This window comes from Castor canadensis, chromosome 9, assembly GCF_047511655.1.
Source record: "Castor canadensis chromosome 9, mCasCan1.hap1v2, whole genome shotgun sequence".
NCBI classification, from domain to species: domain Eukaryota; kingdom Metazoa; phylum Chordata; class Mammalia; order Rodentia; family Castoridae; genus Castor; species Castor canadensis.
The window spans coordinates 95,094,178-95,119,962 of NC_133394.1; the positions used below are offsets into that span (position 1 = coordinate 95,094,178).

Sequence of the window (25,785 nt, forward strand, 5' to 3'; positions counted from 1 at the left end):
GAAAAGAATGCACTAAATCATTTACTTATTTTCCTGCCTCTCAGCTCTGCTTGACTCAGTTCAGCTCACAGAATTCTGATTCCTGATACTAGGAAGTTGCTACACTACCCCTGGGGTGTCATTTGCAATCTGAGGTTACAATCCGTTTTGTTCATTCTACTTCAGCTGTGTTATAGAAATTCTTTGTCTTCTCGATTCCCAAGGAAGCCAGGGCCTTTCTCACTCTCATCTTTAGACCTTCCTTTAATCCATTGGAATCCACTCTGTATAGACACCAGCCATCCCCAATTGCAATTATTAGTTCCCTGACTGCAGTTGCTCACATCTCCATGTACCAGGGCTTCTCTCCCCTAACAAAACCCCAGGAAAAAATGTAGTGGAGGAGCCCTGTGCCCTTCCTAGTTTCCTCTCATACCTTGAATCTTTACTTTCTCTAGGACAGCTTTGTCTTCCACTTGTGTAGAACTACTGGTTCTGTTCTAGATAGATGTACATCTATCTCATTTGTAGCCATGACCAGCCAATGGTAACTTCTCATCGTGGATCACCACATTCCCTTCCTTTGCTCACCTGTGTAATACATGAGCTTAGGTCTTGCTTTTCACTGCAGTAGACATCTATCTATCCATAAGCTAGAGGTCACTAAGTTATCTCGTCATTTCACAGTATTAATAAGTTTCCCAGTTGCAATACCTCACTTTTCCTGTGAAATCCTCCCTGAGCCTCAGCAAGCTCTTAACTAGCCCCTGTTAATTACTTGTTTATTTGTTATTTTAAAATATTTATTCCCTAATTATAAAAGTAAAATTATTTTATAAATTATTCTATTTTACATTAGTATGTTACATATATTTATGTAATTATAAAAACTGAGAAAAATTTTAAAACATATAAATTGAAAGAATAAAAAGTATCCCTACCAAACACTCAGAAAAACATGCACTGCTTAATTTTTAGTATATTCCTCACCTTGCAAAGATTCTGTTTTGCAAAGCTGTGATCACACTATCTTCTTTTACAGACCTGGCATTATATTGCAAATATTTCCTCATAAAATTAAAAAAGTCTTCCTAAAATGATTTAATTGATGTAGTAGCATTCAATGATGTAGAAATGCCATACTGTAATCATTCCCTTAATTTTATTCTTCAAGATGTCTCCAGTGTTTTTAATAAACAAGGCTAATTCAGAGAAGTATCCCTGGATCAAAGTACACAAGTAAATGTAGCGTTTTTACCACAAATAAGCTTCCCAAAAAAGCTAGATGAGTTTACTTCCCCACCAGCAGCTGGAAGCCTCCTGGCCTCTCGTGCTAGTGCAGATGCTCAGTTCTCCTGGGTAGAATGTAAACCCTTTAAGGGTAAGTCCTAAGTATCTTTGGCATGTTGTTTCTGAAAGTGGAGCACCAGGATGATTTTGGTGTATGAGATGATTTTAATTGAAACACGGATGATCATTTTTTTATTCAAAGACTTACGTAAAGTATTAGGAAAATATAATAAATACATACAATCTTTGATTTCACAAATATTATTGCTTAGGACAAATGAAACATATTTAAATGAAGTGAATTAGAAAATTATTAAAAATAGATAATACTCTGAATTATGAAAGCAATACACAAATAATTAAATAGCATGGTTATAGCCTTCAGCCAGAATACATTAATTTTTCTTACAGATAACTTTAAAATATGATATAAAAACCTCTATATACATATTTATTTATTTGTTTATTTTTTGGCAGTACTGAGGTTTAAATTCAGAGCCTTGCACTTTCTATGCAGGTACTCTACACAACCCTAGCCCTTTATTGAGTTTAGTTATTTTTCAGAGAGCGTCCTGCATTTTTTTGCCCAGGGCCAGCCTCAAGACTATGATCCTCCTACTTATGGCCTCCCACATAGCAGGAATTACAGGCATATGTTGTTGTACTAGAGGTACACTGTGACACTTACAAAAATTCTTATAATATATCATAGTTGAATTCACCCCCTTCATCACTGGGTCAAATTCTTGCTCACAGTACAGGCACTGGACTCCACCCCAGAACTAATCAGGTGATTCTGATGTGTACTGAAGTCTGAAAACTGCTCAGAGGAGGAAAGGGTCTGAGAACTTCTGACTTCCTGACATAAACAAAACTCCTGGAACCAAAGTAAATCTCTGCAAAACTGTTACCAGAAACAGCAATACCACTGGCCACGGATGATACCACATATGACTTAAGAAGTTTTTCAGCCGCCTGTCTGCAGTAGGCCCCGTGGCAAATAAAACAGAAATTATCAACCCAGTAATAGGTTTTAGTTTTTCTACACATAAGTACATTTAAGTAACAGAAATTTACATTACAATAGCTTCTACGTAGTTGAAATTTTGGTTTCAGCACATTTCTTGAGAATGTACATTTTTCAGTACAATAAAAAGTCTTGTATATCAAGGACACTGTGGGCCAGACAGCACTCATTTCTAACTAATAAATGAGAATTCTCTAAGGCCAGAAACTTCCTGGCTAAAGGGTGTTGGCATATATTAGCTTCACACTCAAATGAGTACGGTTCCATTGCCTGGAGGCATCACTGTTTGCTGCTTCACGTGGCAAATATTCTGAACTAGAAAATGGTTCTGTCTGGTTGCTTTCAAAGTACTTTCATTTCAGGCTGAAATCAGGTGAGGTAATGCCAGCCTTGTATTTAGAAAACAAAAACAAAACAGAAAAAGAAGTTCAAATCCAGTTTCAAATGTAGCTCAGATTTCATTCTCAGAACCTGTCAGACTTTTTTCTGTTACTTAGGAACCTGATATAAAAACTCTTGCAGACTATGACTCTTTTAATAGCAGCTCAAAAGGCACATGTGCATTCCCGTCCTTGGTAAATATGTTTAATTAGTATGATGTAATAAATTTTAGCAAAAAGTGCATTATTCCAAATAGTTTCTTTTTCTAAGGGTGTTGGTTAGCACCCTTTGCTGAAACAAAAGAACCAGCCACCTACACCTCCAACACAAATTAAACACAAAGAGCCAGTGTTCCTGAAGCTGCCTACTACCTGGCCCATAGAGCCAGAGGACATTGTTTGCCCAGGAGTCCAGGGTCTTCCCTGATCAAAGGAATAAGAACACTGAACCCCTCAGCCAGCCCAGAAAGTAGGTTTATAAAGAGACAGTATCTTGACACCATAGAATATCTGACTTTAACAAAAGTTAAGAAGGCCTCTCTGACATTTTATAAGGAGTCAAGAGTTTAAAGTAAGAGGCAAAGGATTTGAAACATGTGCTTAGAATCATCTCCTTTAAAAGTTAGATTTTTTTTTCTACATTGAAGATTGTTCTTAAAAAAAATCACATTATTCTTAGCTGATGATCTAGTGAAAATAAGAGAAATTATTATAAAAATTGGATGATTCATCTGTCACTATATCATGAAAAGGTCAGTAGCATCACCCTCAGATATGTGAAAAAGGATATTTATTAAGCTTTCTTTATTTCCAATATTTCCAATAAACATGTATTATCAATCATCATTGAGCATATCAATACAATAATCTGTTATTCTCAGTAAAATTTATCTACTGAACAATTTCCTATTTTATCACTTAACTTGGTTTAGAGCAGTAAGGCCTTTCCAAGATACACTGAAAATGTTTCCATAGAAAGTCTGTTGAAATCAAAATTCAAAGACTACAGCAGTATGGAATTTACTTGAATTTCTGGGTGTGTTAGTTAACACTGGTGGAAGGTCCTCTCCTCACTCGCAAAGTAGATCAGGATTCAATTTTCTTATTTTATTCCCTAAACAAATGATTTGAGAGCATGCCATGAGCCAGAAGCTGTACTAGAAGAGCAGCTAGAATATTCAATTTTGAGCAAAGAAGAGATGAGGCTCCTTCTTTTGTAGTTCAAAGCATGCAGATCTCAGCCTTGGACCTCCGGCAGAATTACCTGGAGGGCTTGTTAAAATGCGGAGCTCTGGGCCCTTCCTCAGAGTTTCTAAGTCAGCAGGTTTGGTAGGGTGAGTATTTGTATGTCTAAATTCCCAGTGCTGTGGGTGCTGCTGGTCTGGGCATCCCACTTTGAGAACTATAGGTCAAAGGCCTGAGACAAACTGAGGTGAATGTTCTAGGGGAAACAAACCTAGCTCCGGGAAAGAATACAGACCCGATTCTCCCTAGAACCTACCTTTGCACTGAGATCTGAATGCGGAGGGAGCCAACAAGTTTCAGGGGAGTGAATGGAAAAGAACAGAGCTTCAGCAAGTTAAAGTGCTGAGGTGATAAGTTGTAGGACATGAGAAAGCCTTTCTTTAAAGGAGGCTGAAAAGCAAGTCAAGAGAAGGACTAGTAGAAGTATACCTGCTGTGTTAAAGACTTGGGGTTTTATCCCAAGAGCAATGGAAAGACATTTAAGGTTGTTAATCAAAGTACCTGATACGATCAAACATATTCTCCAGATATAGTTTGGGCAATAGATGGAGGACACTCAGAAAAAAATAAGGCTGCTAAGTAATGATAATATTGTATATTATATATGTCATAAAAAATGAAGAGAATCAGTGGCCAAAGTCATAGAAGCATCACTGAACAGCAAAGCAAGAGTCAGTGGATGTAAGAGGCTGTGTGTCAGGAAGGCTCCTGTCTGTAGCTCATGCTCACCTCCATAGCTGTGAGACTCACTGGGCGTCTGCTATGTTTCACACCCTCCAGGACCAACACTGGTGAAAGATTCCCCGCCGGGTAGACTGGAAGGCCTATCAGTAAATAAGTGAAAGACTTCATTAAATAGACTACATGGATTATTTTCTCCTCCCTAGGAAACACGAGCATCAGACTCTGAAGCTATCTATTGTCCAGAAGAGCTATCTATTTTCAAGAAGCACAAAAGTCCCTATCTGTTTATACACATAGGCTCTTGTTTTACAGCAAACTTGTATCTGCTCCAGCAATGCCTCGTGATATATGGCACACCTATGTTTGTTTTGCGATTGGCCTTTTAAAAAAATCTGTAAGGCTTATAGTAGAAAAACATGAAATGTAAGAGTAAAACAGGGATAAATGAGAAGCAGGACTCAGGTATGAGCTAGGTTCCAGCCTAATTGCTCCATTCTTTTTGTCTCTGTGTTCAGCCTAACAGCATGCCATCAGCTCCACTTCCAAAATCCAACTGTTTTAAACCACCCAGTGGAAGCTGCCATTATCTCTTGCCTGGACAACTGTAATAGCCCACCTCCTCAGGCTGCCTGCTTTCATTCCCTGCCCCTGAGGTACATTCTCTCTCAGCAGCTAGAACGTCTCTCTCCCACATAAATCACACGTAAATCTCTTTATGCTGCCTGAACCCTTCCAGGGTTGCCTGTTGTACTCAGAATAAGATCCAAACTCCTTACCATAGTTTCTCAGGCCTAGAGGATCTCATTTCCAACCACTCTTTTCTTTTTCTTCTCCTTCAAACATGCCAAACTGGGTCCTACATACAAGACTTGACATATGCATTTCCTGCCTGAAGACTGTCCTGATTGTTCCTAGGGCTGGCACCTTCCCAATACTGAGGTCACAGTTTAATATTTTGGACTTCCTGACCACTTTCTCCAAAATGTTCTATTCCAAAACACCATAACACATAATCCTATTTTATTATTCTCATAAAACTTTTCCTTTATTTGTTCTTTTGCTTTCTTTCATTGTCTTCTACTAGAAAATAAGTCTCACCATGGTCAGAGCCTAGTGGTTTTGTACACTGCTGTACCCTCAGCATGTATTACATCATCTGTTACATAGTAATCCCTCAATAAAGTTTTATTGAATACAAATGCATATAGAAATAACCAACCTCAAAGAATTCAGTCAAGATTTTAATATGATTTCACATGTGTCCCCTGAGCTATCATCTTCATATCAAGGGACAAGATAATTAGCTACAAAACATTTCTCTCTAATTAAATGTAAATACAAATTTCTAGATTGATTTTAAGTCATCATTTTAAGTTCTAATTAGAAGGATCACATATTTTAACCTGTAATCTGCCAGTAGAAAGGCTTCCCCTTTCGTAAAAGAATAATGTCTCCTAGATTTTCAGTGCCCTAAGATGTAAAAGAGTGAATCTCCAGGTGTGGTTCCAGGGCTAGCACTAGGGGACCTGGCAGAAATGCAAATTCTCAGGGCCTACCCTCGACCTCTCTGTAGGCCTCTTTGGGGATGCAGCTCAGCAATCTGTTTCCATCAGCGTTTTGGGTGATTGTAATGCTGGTTCAAGTTTAAGAACCACTTATCTAATGTGCTGCTGATTTGCCTTTCATGTTGTCCATGAAACCCAGATATTTCTTCAACTTTCAAGCAGGGTTTTCTCAATCACTGTTTCTCAATCTGTTCCCCCCAAGGCAAACAGCTACAATAAAAATCAACCTGACATTGTTAAAAGTTTCAGGTCTCTAGATTAGTATCAAAATAAAAAACTGTTACTGATTTGTGAACAGCGGGAGGGTATGGAACCAGCCTTCTTCTATGGGTCTCAGGCCAAGGGAGGAGATGTTTGAGAATAGCCTTCCCTCTCTTTCCTGTCCACTTGCCGCATAAGTTGCCCCAACTGGGAAGTCACCTGCTTATGGAGACAAAAAATGAGGTCTGATAGGGAAGCAGCTCATTGCAGCTGCCAACTGGAACAACAGGTTGTCCACTTAAACTTGTTTTTTTTTTTTTAATTTTTATATTTTTATTATTCATATGTGCATACAATGCTTGGGTCATTTCTCCCCCCTGCCCCTACCCCCTCCCTTACCACCCACCCCGCCCCCTCCCTCTCCTCCCACCCCAGAAACTATTTTACCCTTATCTCTAATTTTGTTGAAGAGAGAGTATAAGCATAATAGGAAGGAACAAGGGTTTTTGCTGGTTGAGATAAGGATAGCTATACAGGGAGTTGACTCACATTAATTTCCTGTGCATGTGTGCTACCTTCTAGGTTAATTCTTCTTGATCTAAACTTTTCTCTAGTTCCTGGTCCCCTTCTCCTATTGGCCTCAGTTGCTTTTAATGTATCTGCTTTAGTTTCTCTGCATTGAGGGCAACAAATGCTAGCTAATTTTTTAGGTGTTTTACCTATCCTCACACCTCCCTTGTGTGCTCTCGCTTTTATCATGTGCTCATAGTCCAATCCCCTTGTTGTGTTTGCCCTTGATCTAATGTCCACATATGAGGGAGAACATACGATTTTTGGTCTTTTGAGCCAGGCTAACCTCACTCAGAATGATGTTCTCCAATTCCATCCATTTACCAGCGAATGATAACATTTCGTTCTTCTTCATGGCTACATAGAATTCCATTGTGTATAGATACCACATTTTCTTGATCCATTCGTCAGTAGTGGGGCATCTTAGCTGTTTCCATAACTTGGCTATTGTGAATAGTGCCACAATAAACATGGATGTGCAAGTGCCTCTGGAGTAACCTGTGTCACAGTCTTTTGGGTATATCCCCAAGAGTGGTATTGCTGGATCAAATGGTACATCAATGTCTAGCTTTTTAAGTAGCCTCCAAATTTTTTTCCAGAGTGGTTGTACTAGTTTACATTCCCACCAACAGTGTAAGAAGGTTCCTTTTTCCCCGCATCCTCGCCAACACCTGTTGTTGGTGGTGTTGCTGATGATGGCTATTCTAACAGGGGTGAGATGGAATCTTAGTGTGGTTTTAATTTGCATTTCCTTTATTGCTAGAGATGGTGAGCATTTTTTCATGTGTTTTTTGGCCATTTGAATTTCTTCTTTTGAGAAAATTCTGTTTAGTTCACTTGCCCATTTCTTTATTGGTTCATTAGTTTTGGGAGAATTTAGTTTTTTAAGTTCCCTGTATATTCTGGTTATCAGTCCTTTGTCTGATGTGTAGCTGACAAATATTTTCTCCCACTCTGTGGGTGTTCTCTTCAGTTTAGAGACCATTTCTTTTGATGAACTGAAGCTTTTTAGTTTTATGAGGTCCCATTTATCTATGCTATGTCTTAGTTGCTGTGCTGCTGGGGTTCCGTTGAGAAAGTTCTTACTATGCCTACTAACTCCTTAAATTTGTTTTTAAAGTTTTGGGAGCCAAGCATGAAGAGAAAGGAGAAGGTGAGCGCCTCCTCTCTTCTCAGGTAGGAAAACATGCTAGGGCACAGCATACCAAATATTGATGTTTACCTTTATAAAGAGATCCTCTTAAAAATAGTCAGAGCCAGGTATGGTGGCACACACATACACTCCCAGGATCAGGGAAGCAAAGGAAAGAAAAATCACAAATTCAAGCCTAGCCTGGGCCGCATAGCAAGACCCTATCTCAAAAAAACAAAGCAAAATGGTCAAACTAACAAACAAAAAGTCATATATCAGAACTAGGACACATTTCTGGTTTCTTTAGATGCATTAGCGTTAAAACAATTGTGCCATCCTCCTTTGCCTCCCCCTTTTAATCCTTCCCATGCCTTATCATTATCTAGTGACCCTAGAGCACGTGCTCAAATTGGGGAGTTTGCATAGTTAACACATTTTGAGCGTTTTCTTGGTTTTGTGTCTGCTGACTAGACATCACCACTGCAAATTCCTTTTTAATATTGTGGCATCATTCCTTAATCTTTAATCCCTTTGCTCTTATTTGAATCCCAAGAGTTGAGGATCTGAGAGAAGCTGAGACTTCTATTAATGAAGGGTGGTTTTGTGTTGTGAATAAGACAAGTATGGATTTAATTACCTCATTGATTACATAACTAATAGATTGAGTGAAACTCCTGGGTGCGTTTTTTTTTTTATCGGCAGTCAGCATTGAAGGATTAAGATCTAAGGACAACTCTTGTAAGAGCAGAGCAATAAATCAACCCACCAACCCCAGCAGTAATTCATGATACTCTAGCAGAGTTGTTGGAAAAGTGGGAAACTTTTCCTCTTCAAAAAGGACAGAGCCTTTGGTGCATGTGCCCCTCCTCAGCACTGTGAGGTCAGGAGAGTTAGGTACAATGTGGAGCTCCTTGAAAATAATATTAAGGTTTGCATTCTTACTTTGGCCAGAATAGCCCTCCTCTCCTCCACCTTCTCAGTGTTTAGATTGGGAAACTAATCCCTTTGTTCGCAATGGAAAAGTGAAAAATCTACTTCCCTAGCTGAGCAAGGTCTCTATGCACAGGTTGAAAGGCACTGTTCTTTCTTCATCAGTTGAGCCAGGACAAAGGAAAGAAGACCTGGCACCATTGTTGCTTATGGAAGAAGAGCTGTGAACCTTCACAATCTTAATTCCAGGATTCAAGTAGTGAAGGAGAAAGTGGGCTCAGAAAATTCAGCCACTGCTTGCAGACTTCAGTAATATGAAATGAAGATTTGTCTTGGCAAATGAATTAACCATAAGGCTTTTCTTATTCTTTTCTATTGTCCTCACACTTCCTAACTCCACCTTCCAAAAACAAACAATAGTCTATACTGAGTTTTGTGGATGTTAAATTATGAAAAAAATCATGACTACATTGCATACTCATTATGTAATTCGGAAAGTATACAGCATTATAACACATAAGTTAAAAATCATACACTTAATCCCAGAAAATAATCAATTTGTTACCTTTACATGTTTAATTCAGTTATTTTATAAAAACATAAAGTTTCAAATTCAGTTTTTGAGCCTAACATGAAATTGTTAAATAATTTAATTGCTAAAATTTAACATTATGAACAAAGTCAACTGGTAAAAGAAAGCTAAATATGCAACAGAACAAGTGAGCGTTTTTATTTTGCCTCAGTTTTTCATCTGTCAAAGAGATTCTCTCAAGTGTTTCCGGTCCCTACTCTTAAACACGGCAACACATGCAGCAGTTATTCCTGATGCTCAGCCAGCCATGTTGCAGTTCAGCGGTTGCCTGACTTAAACATTTTCCAACAAGTCTCCAAGAGGCAGGAGTAACACAAACCCAGGAAGTGCAGCCAAGTGTGGTCAACGGCCAAATGTGCCTTTGGCAGCTAAATTGGGTTGTGTTTTCCCCTGAAGTTTATTTGTGTCACATGGCAGACTTTGAAGTTAGTGTCAGGTTACAGCATGTGACAGTATTTGTACTTTGCCTGTATTGGGTCCACATTATAAGAGTCAAGAATTGGACAGAATTCTTTAGTTTCCAGGGAAGGAGTAGGATATCCACTTAATTATACTGTAATCATAAAAGCAAGGGGAAGCACTCTAATTACAACTAATATCTGACATTCATGTACCAATGGATATGAGGCATAATTCACTCGCACTCATCATCTTGCCCCATGCCCATGTTTATTAAAGTTTTACAAAATCAAATAAAAAGAGTTTCTTCTGGCTAGCTAAATAGCCTGATAAGATGGAGGAACTCATTTCTTGTTAAATCCATTACTCACGGTAAACATCATGACGTGGATAATTCCCATCTGCTGAGCAGCTGCAATTCAGGTCACAAAGTACAAAGTACACCTAAGCGTTTTACAGGTAACTCTGGATCTGCTATTGCTCTCTAAAGCTGAGCTGGAACCTTAACAAACAAGTGCCCTGAGACCTCCTCTGTGGCCTTCCCCACACCTGCCACCCCCTGGAGGGGTCAAAGAGAGTTAGCTCTGTTTCAGAGGCTGTGATGGAGAATTCTAGGCATCCATCAGAATCTACTAGGATCTTCTCCGTGCCCTGCCAGTGTCAGAGTGCCAGCTTCTATCCTGGAGAAGCTGTTGGTCCTGTGTTTAGTTAAAAGTTCAGGTTAAATGGAAGTTTGGCATTACTCAGTTTAAAACACCTCAGTAAAAGCCCCACCCATCTGATAAAGTGTGTGATGCTGTTTAAAACAAATCCTTATTGTATATTGTGATGTGATACTTTGTGCTTCTCCTGCCCTCCCCCGTCAAAAAAGATCTTTTCTTAGAAGATCAGTGTCTTATAGCTCACCTATAAAGTATGCTTGAACCTTGTGTCTATTTCTTGGACCTTGCTGTGGTCTCTAGATATCCCTAGTTTATAAACAGAGAAGACTGGATGTGGAAGCCATTTCTTGGAAACCATTTAAAAACTTTGTTAGGGTAATTGAGCAACCTGTGCTAAGAAGCTGGTCTACACTGGGTAAGAACTCTTTAGAGGCTAAGGGAGACAGAGGCATATTTTTTTTTCCTTTATTAGGAGGTGGCTCTTTTAAATAGACTGAAAATTCTGTTAGAATAACTACTGACAGGTCATGTCACAGTATATATTGAATCAGTGTCCCCTTTCCTGACAAGGAAAAGCCTTGATAATATTTTGAGTCTCCTAAACCATAAATCCCTATACTGTAGTTATTTGAGGTCCCTTATAGACTTTAGATCCTTGCTTATACATGGAACACTTAATCATCTTTCTGTGGAACACCAGCCTTGTTCCTGCCTCTCTACCCTAGATTGCTGCTGCAATGGTTTCACCCACCTCACTACTTCCGTCTCGTCTCGTGCTGAAATTCATATTCAACTCTCTACCTAATGGGCCTTAATATCATCCTGTCTTACTCTTACCTAGAACCTTCAGTGGCTACCCATAACCTGCAGAGTGAATTCTAAGGTTCTCAAGTTATGCATAGTGCTCACTCTCATCTTTCCTGATTTTACATGTAGTACTGTTAGAATCACAACTCTCCAAGTTTTCTGACAGAAATGATGGCATGTCCTTCTTTGTGTTGTTTCTCTTGCAAGTTCACCATAGGTATCTTAAAGCTCTTATCCACCTTCCACATATGATTTAGGGTTCCAGACTGTGCTCACGTAGTGATCCTGGTGTGTATGAATGACCATTCATGAGGCCTTCTGTTAGCAAGGACAATTTGAATCAGTCAACAGACACAAATGACCAATTGGACAGCTCCTTGTGGGCCAGGTTGCCAACCAATCAAGTTAGCATGTTGCAAGCTGACATTTTGTTCCTATTTGATATTAGATCCATTAGTTTATCAGGTGCATAATCTTTTTTCACCATATTCCTTCTTATATGCATCAAAACTCATACTGCACAGTGAGTTCTGGGTTGCACCTCTAAAAGAGGAGCATAAACTTGATTAATCATCTTCAAAAGTATCTCTGGTAAGAGACACACAATTAAAAGGCTCACTTTTGGAATTTGTTCACCATTGCTATAGTTCTAAATTTTCCTTCCTGACCTCTTACTTCACCTTACACCATTAACTTACCTAATCTTATTTCAATACTTGAGTTTACTGAACTCTAAACTTCCATGCTCCAAAATTCATCAAGGTGCCACAATAATCAGAAAGATCCTGTTCCTAGTGAGAAAGAGGTAGAAGACTTCGGTGGTATCCAGTTACCCTGTGTTACACAATACAGAATGGATTGGCAGGCTTTCTCTGCTAAGGGCCAGATTATAAATATTTTAGGCTTTGTGGACCATGCAGTTGTTGTCACAAACACTCAGCTCTGCTTTTATAAAAGGAAAGCAGCTATAAACAATAAGCAAACAAATTAGTACGAGTAGACTCCAATAAAACTTTATTTACAAAACAGGCAGTCCAAGACCACAAATGTCAACTCCCTGGGTCACTTGGAGCCTTATTTCAGTAGATTTATCAGACTCTGTTCAGGTACAGAAACATTTTCCAACTTTAGAAGGTCCTGGAGTAAAAACATTGAAGGTTACTTGTACTATATTGTGTAATTCAATTTTATCAGCGACAGAAGCTGAGGGAATAAGATTATAGAGAGCTTCATTTGCTTTCATAATAGCTCTCCCAGCTCAGCATATCAGGAATTGCATCCCAAATGAACCCGAAATTTCTATGTGGTGCTCTGGCCCTCAGTTTTGAGAGCTATAACAGTGCTCTCTGGCTCTTTATCAGTAGTACAGTTTTTAGGAAAATATCCCATAGTCATGAACTCAAGGAAACAAAATCAGTGCACCCAATGATATTTAGAACAGAAATATTCATTATTGTTAAATCTTTAGAATGACCCATTTGGGAAATAGAACAATGGCAGAGAAGACTTCTATAGAATCTTTTTCTATGGAAGTTGTGTGGTATTTATTTTCCTTGGAAATGCGTACATGTAAAATTGCAAGTGAGAAAAGTCCAGCATATTTACATGATATCAAACATATAAAGTCAATATATGGAAATCCTGTCATTTAATATTCATTCAGTTTTTATCAAATACGAGCCTACTATGAATAAATTTCTGCTCTAAGCACAGGGAACATAGTGGTGAATAAAATTGGCCAAACTTCCTACCCTACCCTCGTGAAGCCACAAGTCCAATGAGAAGGAGATAGAGATTTGAGGATCAAGGGGATTCTTGCCATTGAAATACTTGAATTTTCATGTCATGAGATTTTTGATCACAGAAATGCTGGTGTGAAATTGTTTTTCTCCCTTTGTTATTGGTTATTAGGAAGAGAATTTTCAGATAATTTCATTCAACCATAATCTATTGAGCTCCTGCTATGTACAAAATATTCTAGAAGGCACAGATGTAGTATGAATAGAACCTGTAAATATCCCTACCCATGGAGCTGCATTCTAGTGGAGAAAACAGAACACAAAGATAAATAAGCAAAATTTGTAAAAGGTTAGATAATGACTCGGGGCAGAAGTAAAGTAGGAAAGCAAGATACGAAATGTTGGAAGAAGGCAAACTTTTAGATTTGGTGGTCAAGAAAGACTCTATGAAGCCAGGCCAGGCACGGTGGCATATTCCTGTAATACCAGCATTCCCACGCAGAGGCTGAGACATGATGATAGTAGAGAGAACAGCCTGGGCTACATAGCAAGTTCCAAGCCAGACTGAACTGTTCCAAAACAACAACAACAACAAAGACTTAACAGAAGACAGACTCCTTGAAAAGGTGGCTTTATAAAGAATAAGCTAGCAAGGAGATGGTGAGAGGAGGGGGTCATTCTGAATGGAGAGACTGCAGGTTTAAAGGCCTGAGGTGGGAGTATGTCTAGAGGTGGGAGTATGTCTAGAATATTAAAGGAAAATCAAGAAGGTCTCAATGTGGTAAGTGAAGGAAGGAGTAGTAGAGAATGACATGGAAGAGGTGACAGAAAACCAGCTCACATCTATCCCTTTACGTCCTTGCAAAAACCTTGGATTGTATTCTGTATAAAAGGATGGCTTTGGAGAGATCGGAGCAAAGGAGAGAGATGGTTACGGTTGCATTAATACAATTCCTGCAGTTAAGAACACACAACAGATACAGGGAGGCCATTGCAGCAATCCAACTGAGAGACACTATGTATCTCCAGATGTGAGCAGAGAGAGGACAGAGGTGTGGCAGGAACTAGTGCTCCTGCTGCCAGAGCCCACCTGCCCGTAAGGGTGAGGTTCCTCAGGAGTAACGACCATTCCTTAACCATTGCTGTAACAGTGTCAGGTACCTGCTAGGTGCTTAATTCAGGTTGTTTAAATGTTATAGAACGAAACGAAAAAATGTAAAATCAAATTGGCTTTGTGGCTGCCCCCTGCTCCAGCATGCTCTCCATACCACTCTCATCCTCAATCACCTTCCCTGCTCTGGTTTTGATATATGAATTAGCATCTTCAGTGTTTATTGATATTATAAGTCTGCTTTGATTGTCAGTGACCTACCTTAAGTTTAAGTGACAGCATAATAAAGATTCCATCAAATCATTCTATCACATATTTTTATGCACTGAAAGTGTTATTACTGTCTTTTTTTTTTTTTGTCTTTCTTTTTTTGGTGCTGGGATCAAACCCAGGGCCTCGCATATGCTAGGCAAGCATGTACCACCGAGCTACATCCCAGCCCTATTATTGCCTTTTAATAGTAACTGATTATAACTGGATGTGATATTTATTTTTCAGGGAACAACTTAATACTTTATTGAAGACCTATAACATATTTTATGAGAACCAGAAAAATCTGCATATTTTATATGGACAGGTAAGCCCCTGAAATACTTTGCCTCAGAAAAAAGTTCTATAAACATGCAGAAGAGTGACTTAGAGTCTATAATTTAGCTACGTAAGAGGTCTGGGAAAAACAGGTAAATCTTTAACTTGATTCTGTTATTCTGTTTGTTTTTAGACTACAGCACAAAATACTAGGCCTAGAACACATGTGATTTTGTAGGCATTTTTGATATTAAAAAAATTTTAAAAATAACTGCAATGACCTATTTACTTTCCATATTAAAAATGGAGAGTTTCTCAAACAATGGAGAATGATTTGAACAGCAATTTCATTAGAATGCTATCATAACTTTCTTACAAATGCACCGGGATTAATATAGAAGAGTATTTGTTGTGACATTTTTTGTAATGGAGGAAATGTGATGATATCTTAAGTCTCTACACATTAGGGATTAGTCAAACAAATCATGATGTACCTGTAACATCAAGTTTGGTTTGGTTGTTAAAATGGATCAGTTAAATTCCAATGAATGTGCACTACACCAAAATAAAAACAGATTTTAAAATGTTAAAGAAACAGTTCAGGTAATTCTGAGTCCAGAAAGCATTTTTAAGGATGCAGATGGTTTGTTACTATATACTGACCTTAGCATTCCATTTTTATTCTTTTTGTTTCTCTTTTTTAAGTGAAATGTTTCTTTCTCCACAGGTCCCTTTACTCAGTCTTATATTCTGATGGGGTTCATTTTACATATTTACATTATCTTTCTGGCCCCAGAGAACATTAGATTTTTCTACCCCTGATTTATCCTCAAGTTTGATGGTACATCATAGAATTTAGGCCACCATAATCTGGCTTAAATTTACAATTTGAAAAGAAAATTTACAAAGCTCTCTAGCCTTTACGACAGAGTTTAAATGATTTAGCTCAATTGTGCATTTTAATTACTTCACAAATTTAATAATATTAAAGAAAATAAGCTCTTTATAAAGAAATGTCCCTACTTTAAAAACATTTCAGGCTTACTAGCCAAAGAAATAAGAAGCAATAATACTTATTGAGCACCTATTGATTTCATTCTTAAAAGTTAGGGATTATTATAATGTCCACTTTTCAGAAAATGAAGCCTAGGCTTAAAGGTGGTCAGCAGCTTGTCCAAGATCACACAGCTAGGAAGCAGCAGAGCCAGAATTTAAAAACAGTTCTGTCTCTTTCCAGAGTCAGGAGTTCTCCTTGTGTTCTCAAATAAGAATTGAGTTATTTATGGTGTGTAACAGTCAATTTTTCATAGGAACAGGAGTTGGTAGATTTTATATTAATTGACCAATTGGTTAGTTTCTATATTTCCAAAGCTTCTAAAACAATAGTACATTACTAACAGAACAGGTGTTTTAGGTATAAAAGAGAAAAATAGATTAGAAAATAAACTCTGTAGCAATATGTTTTATTAATATTTTTGTTAATATTTCTTTATATATATTCACTTGCTCATTTTTCTTTGCATGGTAGTTCCTTCTTGTGTTATACTATTTCTAATTTAAAATTCTTAAAATGCTATTCATTTTTCACAGATATTATTCATATATATATATATCATTTTATAGTCTTTTCCCTTACACTATTTTACTTACTCTGCATAACTTTTTAAGTTAAATTCGTTCTGTTTACTCTTTTAGAAATGAATATACAGCCTCTCAGTCTCTCAATAGCTGTTTGTTCAAATTTCTAGTTCAGTTCAGTTTTTACATCTGCTTTAATTTTTTTATACCCAGAGAATCCATGCTGTTAATGATACACTATATTACCAAATATATATATTATTTGTCATCAACTAATAATCTCAGTTTACAATCAGTTTTACTGACTGAGAGGGTGGTGAAGTAAAGTCATCTGTTCCACTGCAGTCAGTGGTAGCAGCCCATTTCCAAGAGTAGATTTTGGAGTCATTGTGCCATCCAGTATTGGAACGCTCCCAGTTCAAGCTCCCTTTCTGCCTCCACCAAGGTTGCTTTTAACCTGAATCAACCTAGGAAGGACAGTGTCCATCACATTCAGTTCTTCCATGGAGCAGCTGCAAATGAGTCCTACCTTTGCTCCCAGGGCTGGTCCCACTGTCTAACCATATCCAGGCCAAGGAGTCCTGACCTACCTCCTCTTCCACAAATGAAAGCTTCACTTTTTATCCTGACTCTATGGTGGAGAAGCAGGTGTTGAGGTGAGTCAGTCCACATTTCCTCTGTGCTCGCCCTTCAGGACGTGACTGCTTGTGGCCTGGAGCAAATTATTAATGCTCTGAGCAGCCACTGGAGCATTCATTACTCAGCAGCTATGGGAAGCACCTATTTTGCAGCCAGTGCTGAGCTGAGCCTGGGAAGCAGAAAGGGTTGAGGATAGCTGGTAGTGGTGTTGGGCAAATGGTTTTTGCCTGGCAAGGGAGAAAGTCGTCTGATGGAGCTTTTCAAAATACAAAGTTCCCAAGCTGGGCAGGGGCTCTACCTGTAATCCCTGCACTCAGGAGGCTGAGGCAGGAAGATCCTAGAGTTCCAGACCACACTGGGATACATAATAATACCCTATTTGAAAAGCAACAATAAAATACAATGTTCCCTCCCACTGAGTCCTGATATCTGCTGTAAATTGTGGGGGCTGAAATAAAGGGAGGTGGATTTGGGGAAATGCATTTCAAAAAATCTTTCCCAATTATATCTCACCTTCCTCATCCCCTCTCACATCACCATTGCCCAACCTGCTATCCCGGGTACACTTGTTCTTTCATAATAAATCCGCCTTAATTTAAAACAATTAAAGCATTAAAATTCCACTTTATCCAAGAATCAGTTCAGAAAACATTTTAACATACTCCACCCTCTTGTGGACATGCCATTGTCATTTTGACTTACTTTGCCAGGTACAGCTGCTTTCAGAAATAAAAGAATGTTTCAAAAATCAGAATTATTTTGCAGAAAATTGAGAAGTCAAATGGTCCCCCAAGAGAATTTTTTGGCCCATTAGGATTTCTTATAGACTTAATTTCCTCATCTTCAGTTAAAGCATTTACCTTTTATAAATAATTTTTAAAAATGAGAATTATTGGTTTCTTTCTTAGACTGAAGATGGGAAACTAATTGTTGAAGGAATATTGGACATTTCCTGGGGAGTAAAACGGCCTATACAGCTGAAAATACAAGATGAGAAGCAAATCTCTTGTTTTACTCTGTCAAAGTCACCCGATGCCTTTTCCAGCAAAGGGTAAGCTGTCTTTCATGCTTTTAAGTCTTTCAATGATCTTCATATCTACTTTTAGTGTGTGTGGTCTTAAAGGGAGCTTAAGCTTGTTATGTACAGCTCAATCTCACGTGATTCCTCCAGCAACTCCAGGAATTAGTTATTCAGAAACCAGGGCTCTTTGAAGTGAGGCAGTTTGTGCAAGGTGCCCAACTTCTGTGCAGAACCACAATGGACCTTCATTCTGTGGGCTTTCAAGCCTGTGTTTCTTGACCCCCCTCTGCTGTATGCTTTCTCTTGCAAGACTGCATTGCTTCATTGAAAAAGACAATTGTAAAGGCCGTATTTGGTTAGCTCTGGCCTGGTCTCCCAATAAAAAGGAGGATAAATTTTAAAATTCTCCTCTTTGGAACAAAGTACTCTTCCTGTTTTCTGGAAGGAATGATAAATTATGCTCTATCTGTTTGTCCTGAACCTGTTCAACAGAGCACAATAAAGTACATTTGAAGCTGAATAAGAATACAAAACAGTTCCCTGCATTGGTTTATGCAATTGTACCTTTAATAACTCTGTTGTGTTGATTTTTGTCATTGCTATTTATAATTTTTAGAAAAATGAGATAACATTTCCAGTAGAAATTACAAAAATTCCTTCCTTCCTTCCTTCCTTCCTTCCTTCCTTCCTTCCTTCCTTCCTTCCTTCCTTCCTCCTTCCTCTATTCCTTCATTCCTTCCTTCTTCCTTTTTGGTTCTTAGCTTTGTAACTCATCTCCCTTTTTATATACCTTGAAATGCTAAGCCTTCTCTTCACACCTTTCATCCTCATTACTGGATGAGTTAGGGTTCCATCAGAGGTGAGAATGGAGAAATAGCTGATAGGATAATTTGCCCTATCTGATCTTTGACCACAACTAAAGAAAACTAGTTGTCACCTCAAGAGAAGTCTGCTCTTTTTTTGGAGAAAATATTTAGGCCCACCATGACTTTCTCAAATATTATGCTCCAGCAATACTGAACATTTTGAATTCCCTAATCACATCACATCATCCAGTGTCTTGCTCACTTAGCTTAGCCTGGAAGTTGGCATGCTTTTCAACACCCATTTGCCTGACTCTTCTAACCATTCTTCAGATTCAGGTCAGGTCACACATTCTCCCAAAAGCTTTTCATGATCCCTCAGTCCATACTAGGTACATTGACCACTTTTCTATATCACCTCTGGAGTATGCAGTTCATTGCATTTTTACACGTGTATCTCCCCATCTACAGTGTCATCTTCTGGATGGTAGAGAACACTCCTTGAATCATCTTTGCATCCAGGTGCCCAGCAAAAAGAGGGGGCTAAATATATAGCACCAAATGAGGTCCCCAGAGACCTGTGCTTAAATTACCTTCTCTTTGGGTGACAGCCGTCTCCTCCACTTCTGACTAGTCTTCCATCCAAGCCACAGATTACCAGTGGGCAAAAGGTTCAGTGCTTATAAAAGAGCAGAAGTTGGGGGAAGAGGGAACCACAGTCTTAGGCAGCCTCATAATGTCCTATATCTTTACCTTCAAGTATTAGATGACTGAGTGAGCCCATTATTTAAATAACTAGGAGCATCATTTAAAAGTAGTGACTGAGCTCTGATTATATATATATATAGGTAGATAGATAGATAGATAGATAGATAGATATACACACACACACACATATGATTCACAAAATTATCTAGCATATATCACATTACCTAATAATTCATGGCAAAGTTCTCTGAGCAGCTAGCTCCTTTTGATGTATTTTAACTTTTTTGATTCATGAAAATTTAATAAGTGTGAAGATTTGATGTCTTGTGTAGTGAATGTGCCGAGATAGAAGTATATGGTGTGTACTCAGCTGTAGGAAGTGCTGCAATCGTGTGTCTTTCAGCTTACCCTTTGACAAGACCATAAGACTTGTCATAATAGCTTGTTTTAATTACATTAGAAATGAGTCACACCAAGGAAGTATAGGCTGATGGGAGTGGTAGAAGCTTAAAAATAAACCACTTTATTTGAGCTCTAAGCACTTGTAATTGTTTATGGAAATGATTCTATGGGCACTTTGATCTCTCATATCTGGTCAAATGTTTTCTCTTGGAAACTTTTCATTAACATAAAACCCAGCCTCATTAAGGTTGTTTGCTTGCATTCTTTTTCATTTCTGTTTTAAATATCCTTCCGAAGTCAGCACTGGCATGTTATGGACAAGTCATGGCAGAATGAGGAAAAGAGTAGAAACTGGACAGGTGCACATTTGAATAACATCAATAGTGGATTTTTTTTCTTAAAATATGGATGAGGAAATGACTGCATTCTATTTGTCTATCAAATTTCTACCTCCATTTTATTTTGCAACTCATTTAGAAGACTCCCTAGAGGTTAAATTTGCAAATGGTATACATCCTGTCACTCTATTTGGTCAGAGCAACACAGGCAGTCCTGCATTTGGGCAAGTTAAACTATTTGATACTAAAGTTCCAACCAGTTCTCTCTTGAAGGCTCTGGGTAAACTGCCCTTATGCTTAGCCAAGTTCACAGCTCTGTGGAGTGGCCCTCAAATTACACAATCCAGATCTAAAAAGTAGTTGTCTTTAGTTGTAGATGGTAGAAAGGAAAAGAGACCAAACACTGACTACATTGAGCCATGTGTGAGCCCCTCATTTGTCTGACAGTTCTAAACTATAAGAAATTGGAGGAGAGCAACTGTCAAGTTTGCCAGAGTCATCAAGAGTTTGTGCTGTGCATCAGTGGTCTGGCATTCATGGGAACTCTCATATTCCTTCAGATTAATAGCATCAAGTTGCTTTACCTGTTTGCTTTCTACTTTTCATTGGTATTCTGTTTTTTCTATTGCTTACCCCTCTTCTAGAATAATTAACATGTCTCCTTTTTTATTATAATTCTGCTATAAGTTGGGGAATGCATAATTTTATACACTGTAACAATAATTAGATCCTGAACTAGGACTCGAATATTCTCCTTTGAGTTATTACATAGAGTTTCTGGACTTTATGACATTCATTTTGACTGGCTATATTATAGATAGTAAAACTTGCTAGAAATTTTCTTGTTAACAAATATATTAAGATCATGCTATCTACTTCTTACAGGGATTGTGAAAATCAAATGATATAATAACTGTAAAAGACCTCAAAAGAATTGAAAGATCAAGAGAAAAAAATGATGTTTTTGCACTTTCACTACCTTTTCCCACCATCAGTAACATTTGAGTAAAGTTAGTGTCACAAATTCTCAAATAGTGAATATTTTTTGTTCATAGACTCTTAATGGGACTAAGGCTGTTCCCATAAATACTAGTCTCCATTTGCCTAAAGAGACCCAGGCATGCCTTGGACTCCCCACTGTGCCTGACCAATTGTGACACAAATACAGATGATAGAGATTATGATGTAGTGAAGATGAGGGTGATTGTGATGTTTTTAGATACATATTTTATTACTTTTCAGGAGAATGACGCGTTGGGGGGAATTTGATGATCTTTATCGTATTAGTGAACTGGACAAGACCCAGATTCCAGTGTCTGAAACAAGGAATTCCCGGGAAGGTCAGTATCAAATCTTATTAATGTACAGCATGACTCCAAAATGCTTGCATCTTTCACACCACTATTCCATAAACTCTTGGTTTACATACATACTTCTCAGGAAATTCCAAGGAATGTAGTGTCATAAGTCATTATAGTGCTGATGGGATAGTTCAAAACTTTACTCTGAACAGTATGTTGATTATTAAGCTGGTCACTTAGCTTTATTAGATTAGGGAGAGCTAATGGTTTGGATAAAGTTTGCATGTATAAAATTATTCAATATTTTCCCAAGAACTAGGATAATATATTATTCTCATTAGCTTCATCTGTTAGATCAAGCCCCTTAGACCTAATTCCACATCTTTGTAGAAGGTGAACATTTTAGTTAAATAACAATGCTGCTCAGAAAGAGACAGGTATGCTGCAGTTACTTTTCTATTGGTAGTTATTTCATCGTTTTAAAGACAAATCAACTTAAATATCAAGTGCTCTTACATCAAACTTAACCACCCAATGGAAAAGACCAGTTCCTGTAACATGTGACATTAGTGTTTGTAATAATGATGCTGATATATGATACTGTTAGCAGTAATATGATGATTGTTATGACTTGACACTGTTAAGTTAAATGCCAAGAATTATACTTTATATTTTGCATGGATTTTGTTTCATGTATGGACATGTATAGAGATCTAGGGGGAACTGATGGCTGAAGCTGGGGCGAGGGTGACAGGGATCATGCACCTGACTGGGGCTGTGACATTCCCAAGCCAACTTACAATTGATCAAGGGAATCCTGTCGGCATTACCTTCATCATCTTATCAATTGCTTCCAATGTTTAGTTTTCGTTTTTATTTTCAAACCATTCTCAATTCTCCCTCCTCTACTGTCTCCATAAGAGTGTAGATCCTATGACATACCTGATATTCCTTCCAGAATTCTCTTATTTTTATCTTATAGGATCTTGACATCTTGTTATACACAGACCTCTCCAATTATCCCTTTGAAAATACCCATTAAGCCCAAAGGAACCCCAATATCTTAGCACCAAAGACACCATAAAAATCCATTTCTATTTAAATACCTGTGCTAGAGAAAAATGAAAGAGTTCCTACCTATTTTGTGGTGCTGTAATTACAATAGGAAATCATTTAAAATTCCAAAGTAAGATAGAACACAGATGCACCAGGTGGCCCCATTCTTGCATAAGATGATGCTTAGTTGAGGAAATCAGAGAAAGTGCAGAAAGCAGTTTTGAATCTTTATCTTAGGTAGAAATACATTGCAGCTTTAGACAGTGCCATAGAAACACTTTACCCACCCAATAGATATCAAGTCAGTCCAATGTTATACTATGATTTTATATTCTAAAATCTGCTATAGAAATTAGAATAACACAATAACCAAATTTTGATTAGTAGATTAAGGATCATCGTTGAACCCATAGTAAAAAAATATTGGATAATGGTCAATTAAAGGGAAAAGTTATATGATGTACCTGGAATGTTCTGAAAAGAATATATTGTGAATGGTCTCTGTGTCTATTACAGTTCACACTGTCCACAGCATATTACTACTTTTGCTTTTATAAAAGTTAGGAACAAAATCTTGAGGCTCGACATACCATATGAATGGCTTCTCAAGAATCTTTCTATAATCTTGTAGGGAAACTAAGGCCCAATGTCCATTTTCTCAAGAAAAATTCAGTAAACTTAGAATCAAGGTAAAATAAGGATCCAGCCCTGATTCCCTCACGTACAAGTACTGTGTTCACAGCAAAGCCCTTAAATTCACTGTGCTTTTTTATTTTACCTATATGAGTTCACACTGGTAGAGTATCAGGTTTCTTCCAGCTCTTAACATTCTGAAATTATTCATTGTCCCCATAAATTAAGATTGAAAGAATGCTCAAACCCCAAACATGTGATCATTTTGATCATTTCCTATGAGATATAATTTACTGGCAAAATTTTCTGTTCAGTCAATCCCAGGCAACATTTAGCAAGTAAATATATAGCCAAGCAGTAGACTACAATGCTTTTAAACAGCCAGTAAAAAAGCAATATTCCTAAAATTAGTGAAAACATACCACCCTACTTAATATGCGAGGAGATAGGCAGCCAAATTTTATAGGTTTATAATCTTTATTCTTCCCAGATTATGTATCTTATCACAGCAGCACTCTGAAGCCATACCGAGATGAAGAACCAGGATCCCCATTACTCTACAGAACCATGAGTGAAGCAGCTCTGGTGAGAAAAAGGGTAAAACCTCCAACGATGGACAGAAAAGACAGGCGGAACCATAGGGCCTCCATTAATGGGCACTTCTATAACCACGAAGTGAGTTACAATTCCACCAATGTGACTTAAAGTAATGTTGTCTATTGTACTAATGATACCACTCAATTCAACTCACAGTTAAAAAATAGTCATGATAAAAACGGTAGTAATATGACAAGCACTGATGGGTCACATCCTATGTGCTTAAAGCTAGTAAGCTGTGTATCTTAAATAGATTTTTAGAAGATTTTTTAAGACAGATTCTTGCAATGTAGCCATGATAGTCTGGAACTGGCTGTGTAACCCAGGCTAGCCTAAATCTGTTGATTCTCTTGCCTCAGCCTCCCCCAAGTACTGCATTGAAGGCATGTGCCACCACACCTGGCTTTAAATAGATTTTAATGAATTATCTCATTAATCACTAACACCATCCTATGTGTAGGTGCCATTATCTTTCTCTTTACATATGAGTTGAGGTTCATAGAGGTTAAGCAATTTGTCTTAGGTCACCAGATTAGAACCCAGAATCCAAGTTATTAACTGGAGTGATGGATGAACTCCACCTGAGTGGCAAGCACTGGAAATACACGGATGAATCGGTTGATACCTCTGCCAGCTGGGAGCACAAAACTTGGGCAGGGAAACCAACACAGCAACAAGTAACATCAGAATAAATTAAGGGCTGCAGTAGAGGATGGTTTGAAGGACGTGTGAACTTTAACATTTAACTTAGAAATTTTTTTGACAATACTGGAGTTTGAACTCAGGGCCTCATGCTTGCTAGGCAAACACTCTGCCACTTGAGCCACACCGCCAGCCCAAACTTTAACATATAAATAAAAAGAAAAAGTCAACCAAAGTCTATTTATTTCAGTAAATTGAACTTCTCCTTTTCCATGTTCCCTTTTAGGTCTTGGAGCCATACACAATATTTTATTATTCATATGTGCATACAGGCTTGGTTCATTTCTCCCCCCTGCCCCCACCCCCTCCCTTACCACCCACTCCACCCCCTCCCTCTCCCCCCACCTCAATACCAGCAGAAACTATTTTGCCCTTATTTCTAATTTTGTTGAAGACAGAGTATAAGCAATAATAGGAAGGAACAAGGGTTTTTGCTGGTTGAGATAAGGATAGCTTTACAGGGCATTGACTCACATTGATTTCCTGTGCGTGTGTGTTACCTTCTAGTTAATTCTTTTTGATCTCACCTTTTCTCTAGTTCCTGGTCCCCTTTTCCTATTGGCCTCAGTTGCTTTTAAGGTATCTGCTTTAGTTTCTCTGCGTTAAGGGCAACAAATGCTAGCTAGTTTTTTAGGTGTCTTACCTATCCTCACACCTCCCTTGTGTGCTCTCACTTTTATCATGTGCTCAAAGTCCAATCCCATTGTTGTGTTTGCCCTTGATCTAATGTCCACATATGAGGGAGAACATACGATTTTTGGTCTTTTGGGCCAGGCAAACCTCACTCAGAATGATGTTCTCCAATTCCATCCATTTACAGCAAATGATAACATTTCATTCTTCTTCATGGCTGCATAAAATTCCATTGTGTATAGATACCACATTTTCTTAATCCATTCGTCAGTGGTGGGGCATCTTGGCTGTTTCTATAACTTGGCTATTGTGAATAGTGCCACAATAAACATGGGTGTGCAGGTGCCTCTGGAGTAACCTGTGTCACAGTCTTTTGGGTATATCCCCAAGAGTGGTATTGCTGGATCAAATGGTAGATTGATGTCTAGCTTTTTAAGTAGCCTCCAAATTTTTTTCCAGAGTGGTTGTACTCATTTACATTCCCACCAACAGTGTAAGAGGGTTCCTTTTTCCCTGCATCCTCGCCAACACCT

General features: G+C 38.1%; 1 protein-coding gene across 3 annotated transcripts in view; it reads left to right on the plus strand.

Annotated features, from left to right (window-relative positions):
- Rassf6 (Ras association domain family member 6) overlaps positions 1 to 25,785 on the plus strand; it is a 62,301-nt gene that overhangs the window by 10,343 nt on the left and 26,173 nt on the right. For 2 of the 3 annotated variants that reach the window (XM_074042018.1, XM_074042020.1), the window contains exons 3-6: positions 14,812 to 14,890; positions 17,967 to 18,109; positions 21,573 to 21,670; positions 23,811 to 23,995. In XM_074042018.1, coding sequence (XP_073898119.1) covers positions 14,812 to 14,890; positions 17,967 to 18,109; positions 21,573 to 21,670; positions 23,811 to 23,995 — 505 coding nt within the window. Of the gene's footprint in view, positions 1 to 8,061; positions 8,118 to 14,811; positions 14,891 to 17,966; positions 18,110 to 21,572; positions 21,671 to 23,810; positions 23,996 to 25,785 lie in introns of all 3 variants that reach the window. The other variant, XM_074042019.1, reaches the window with a different exon arrangement.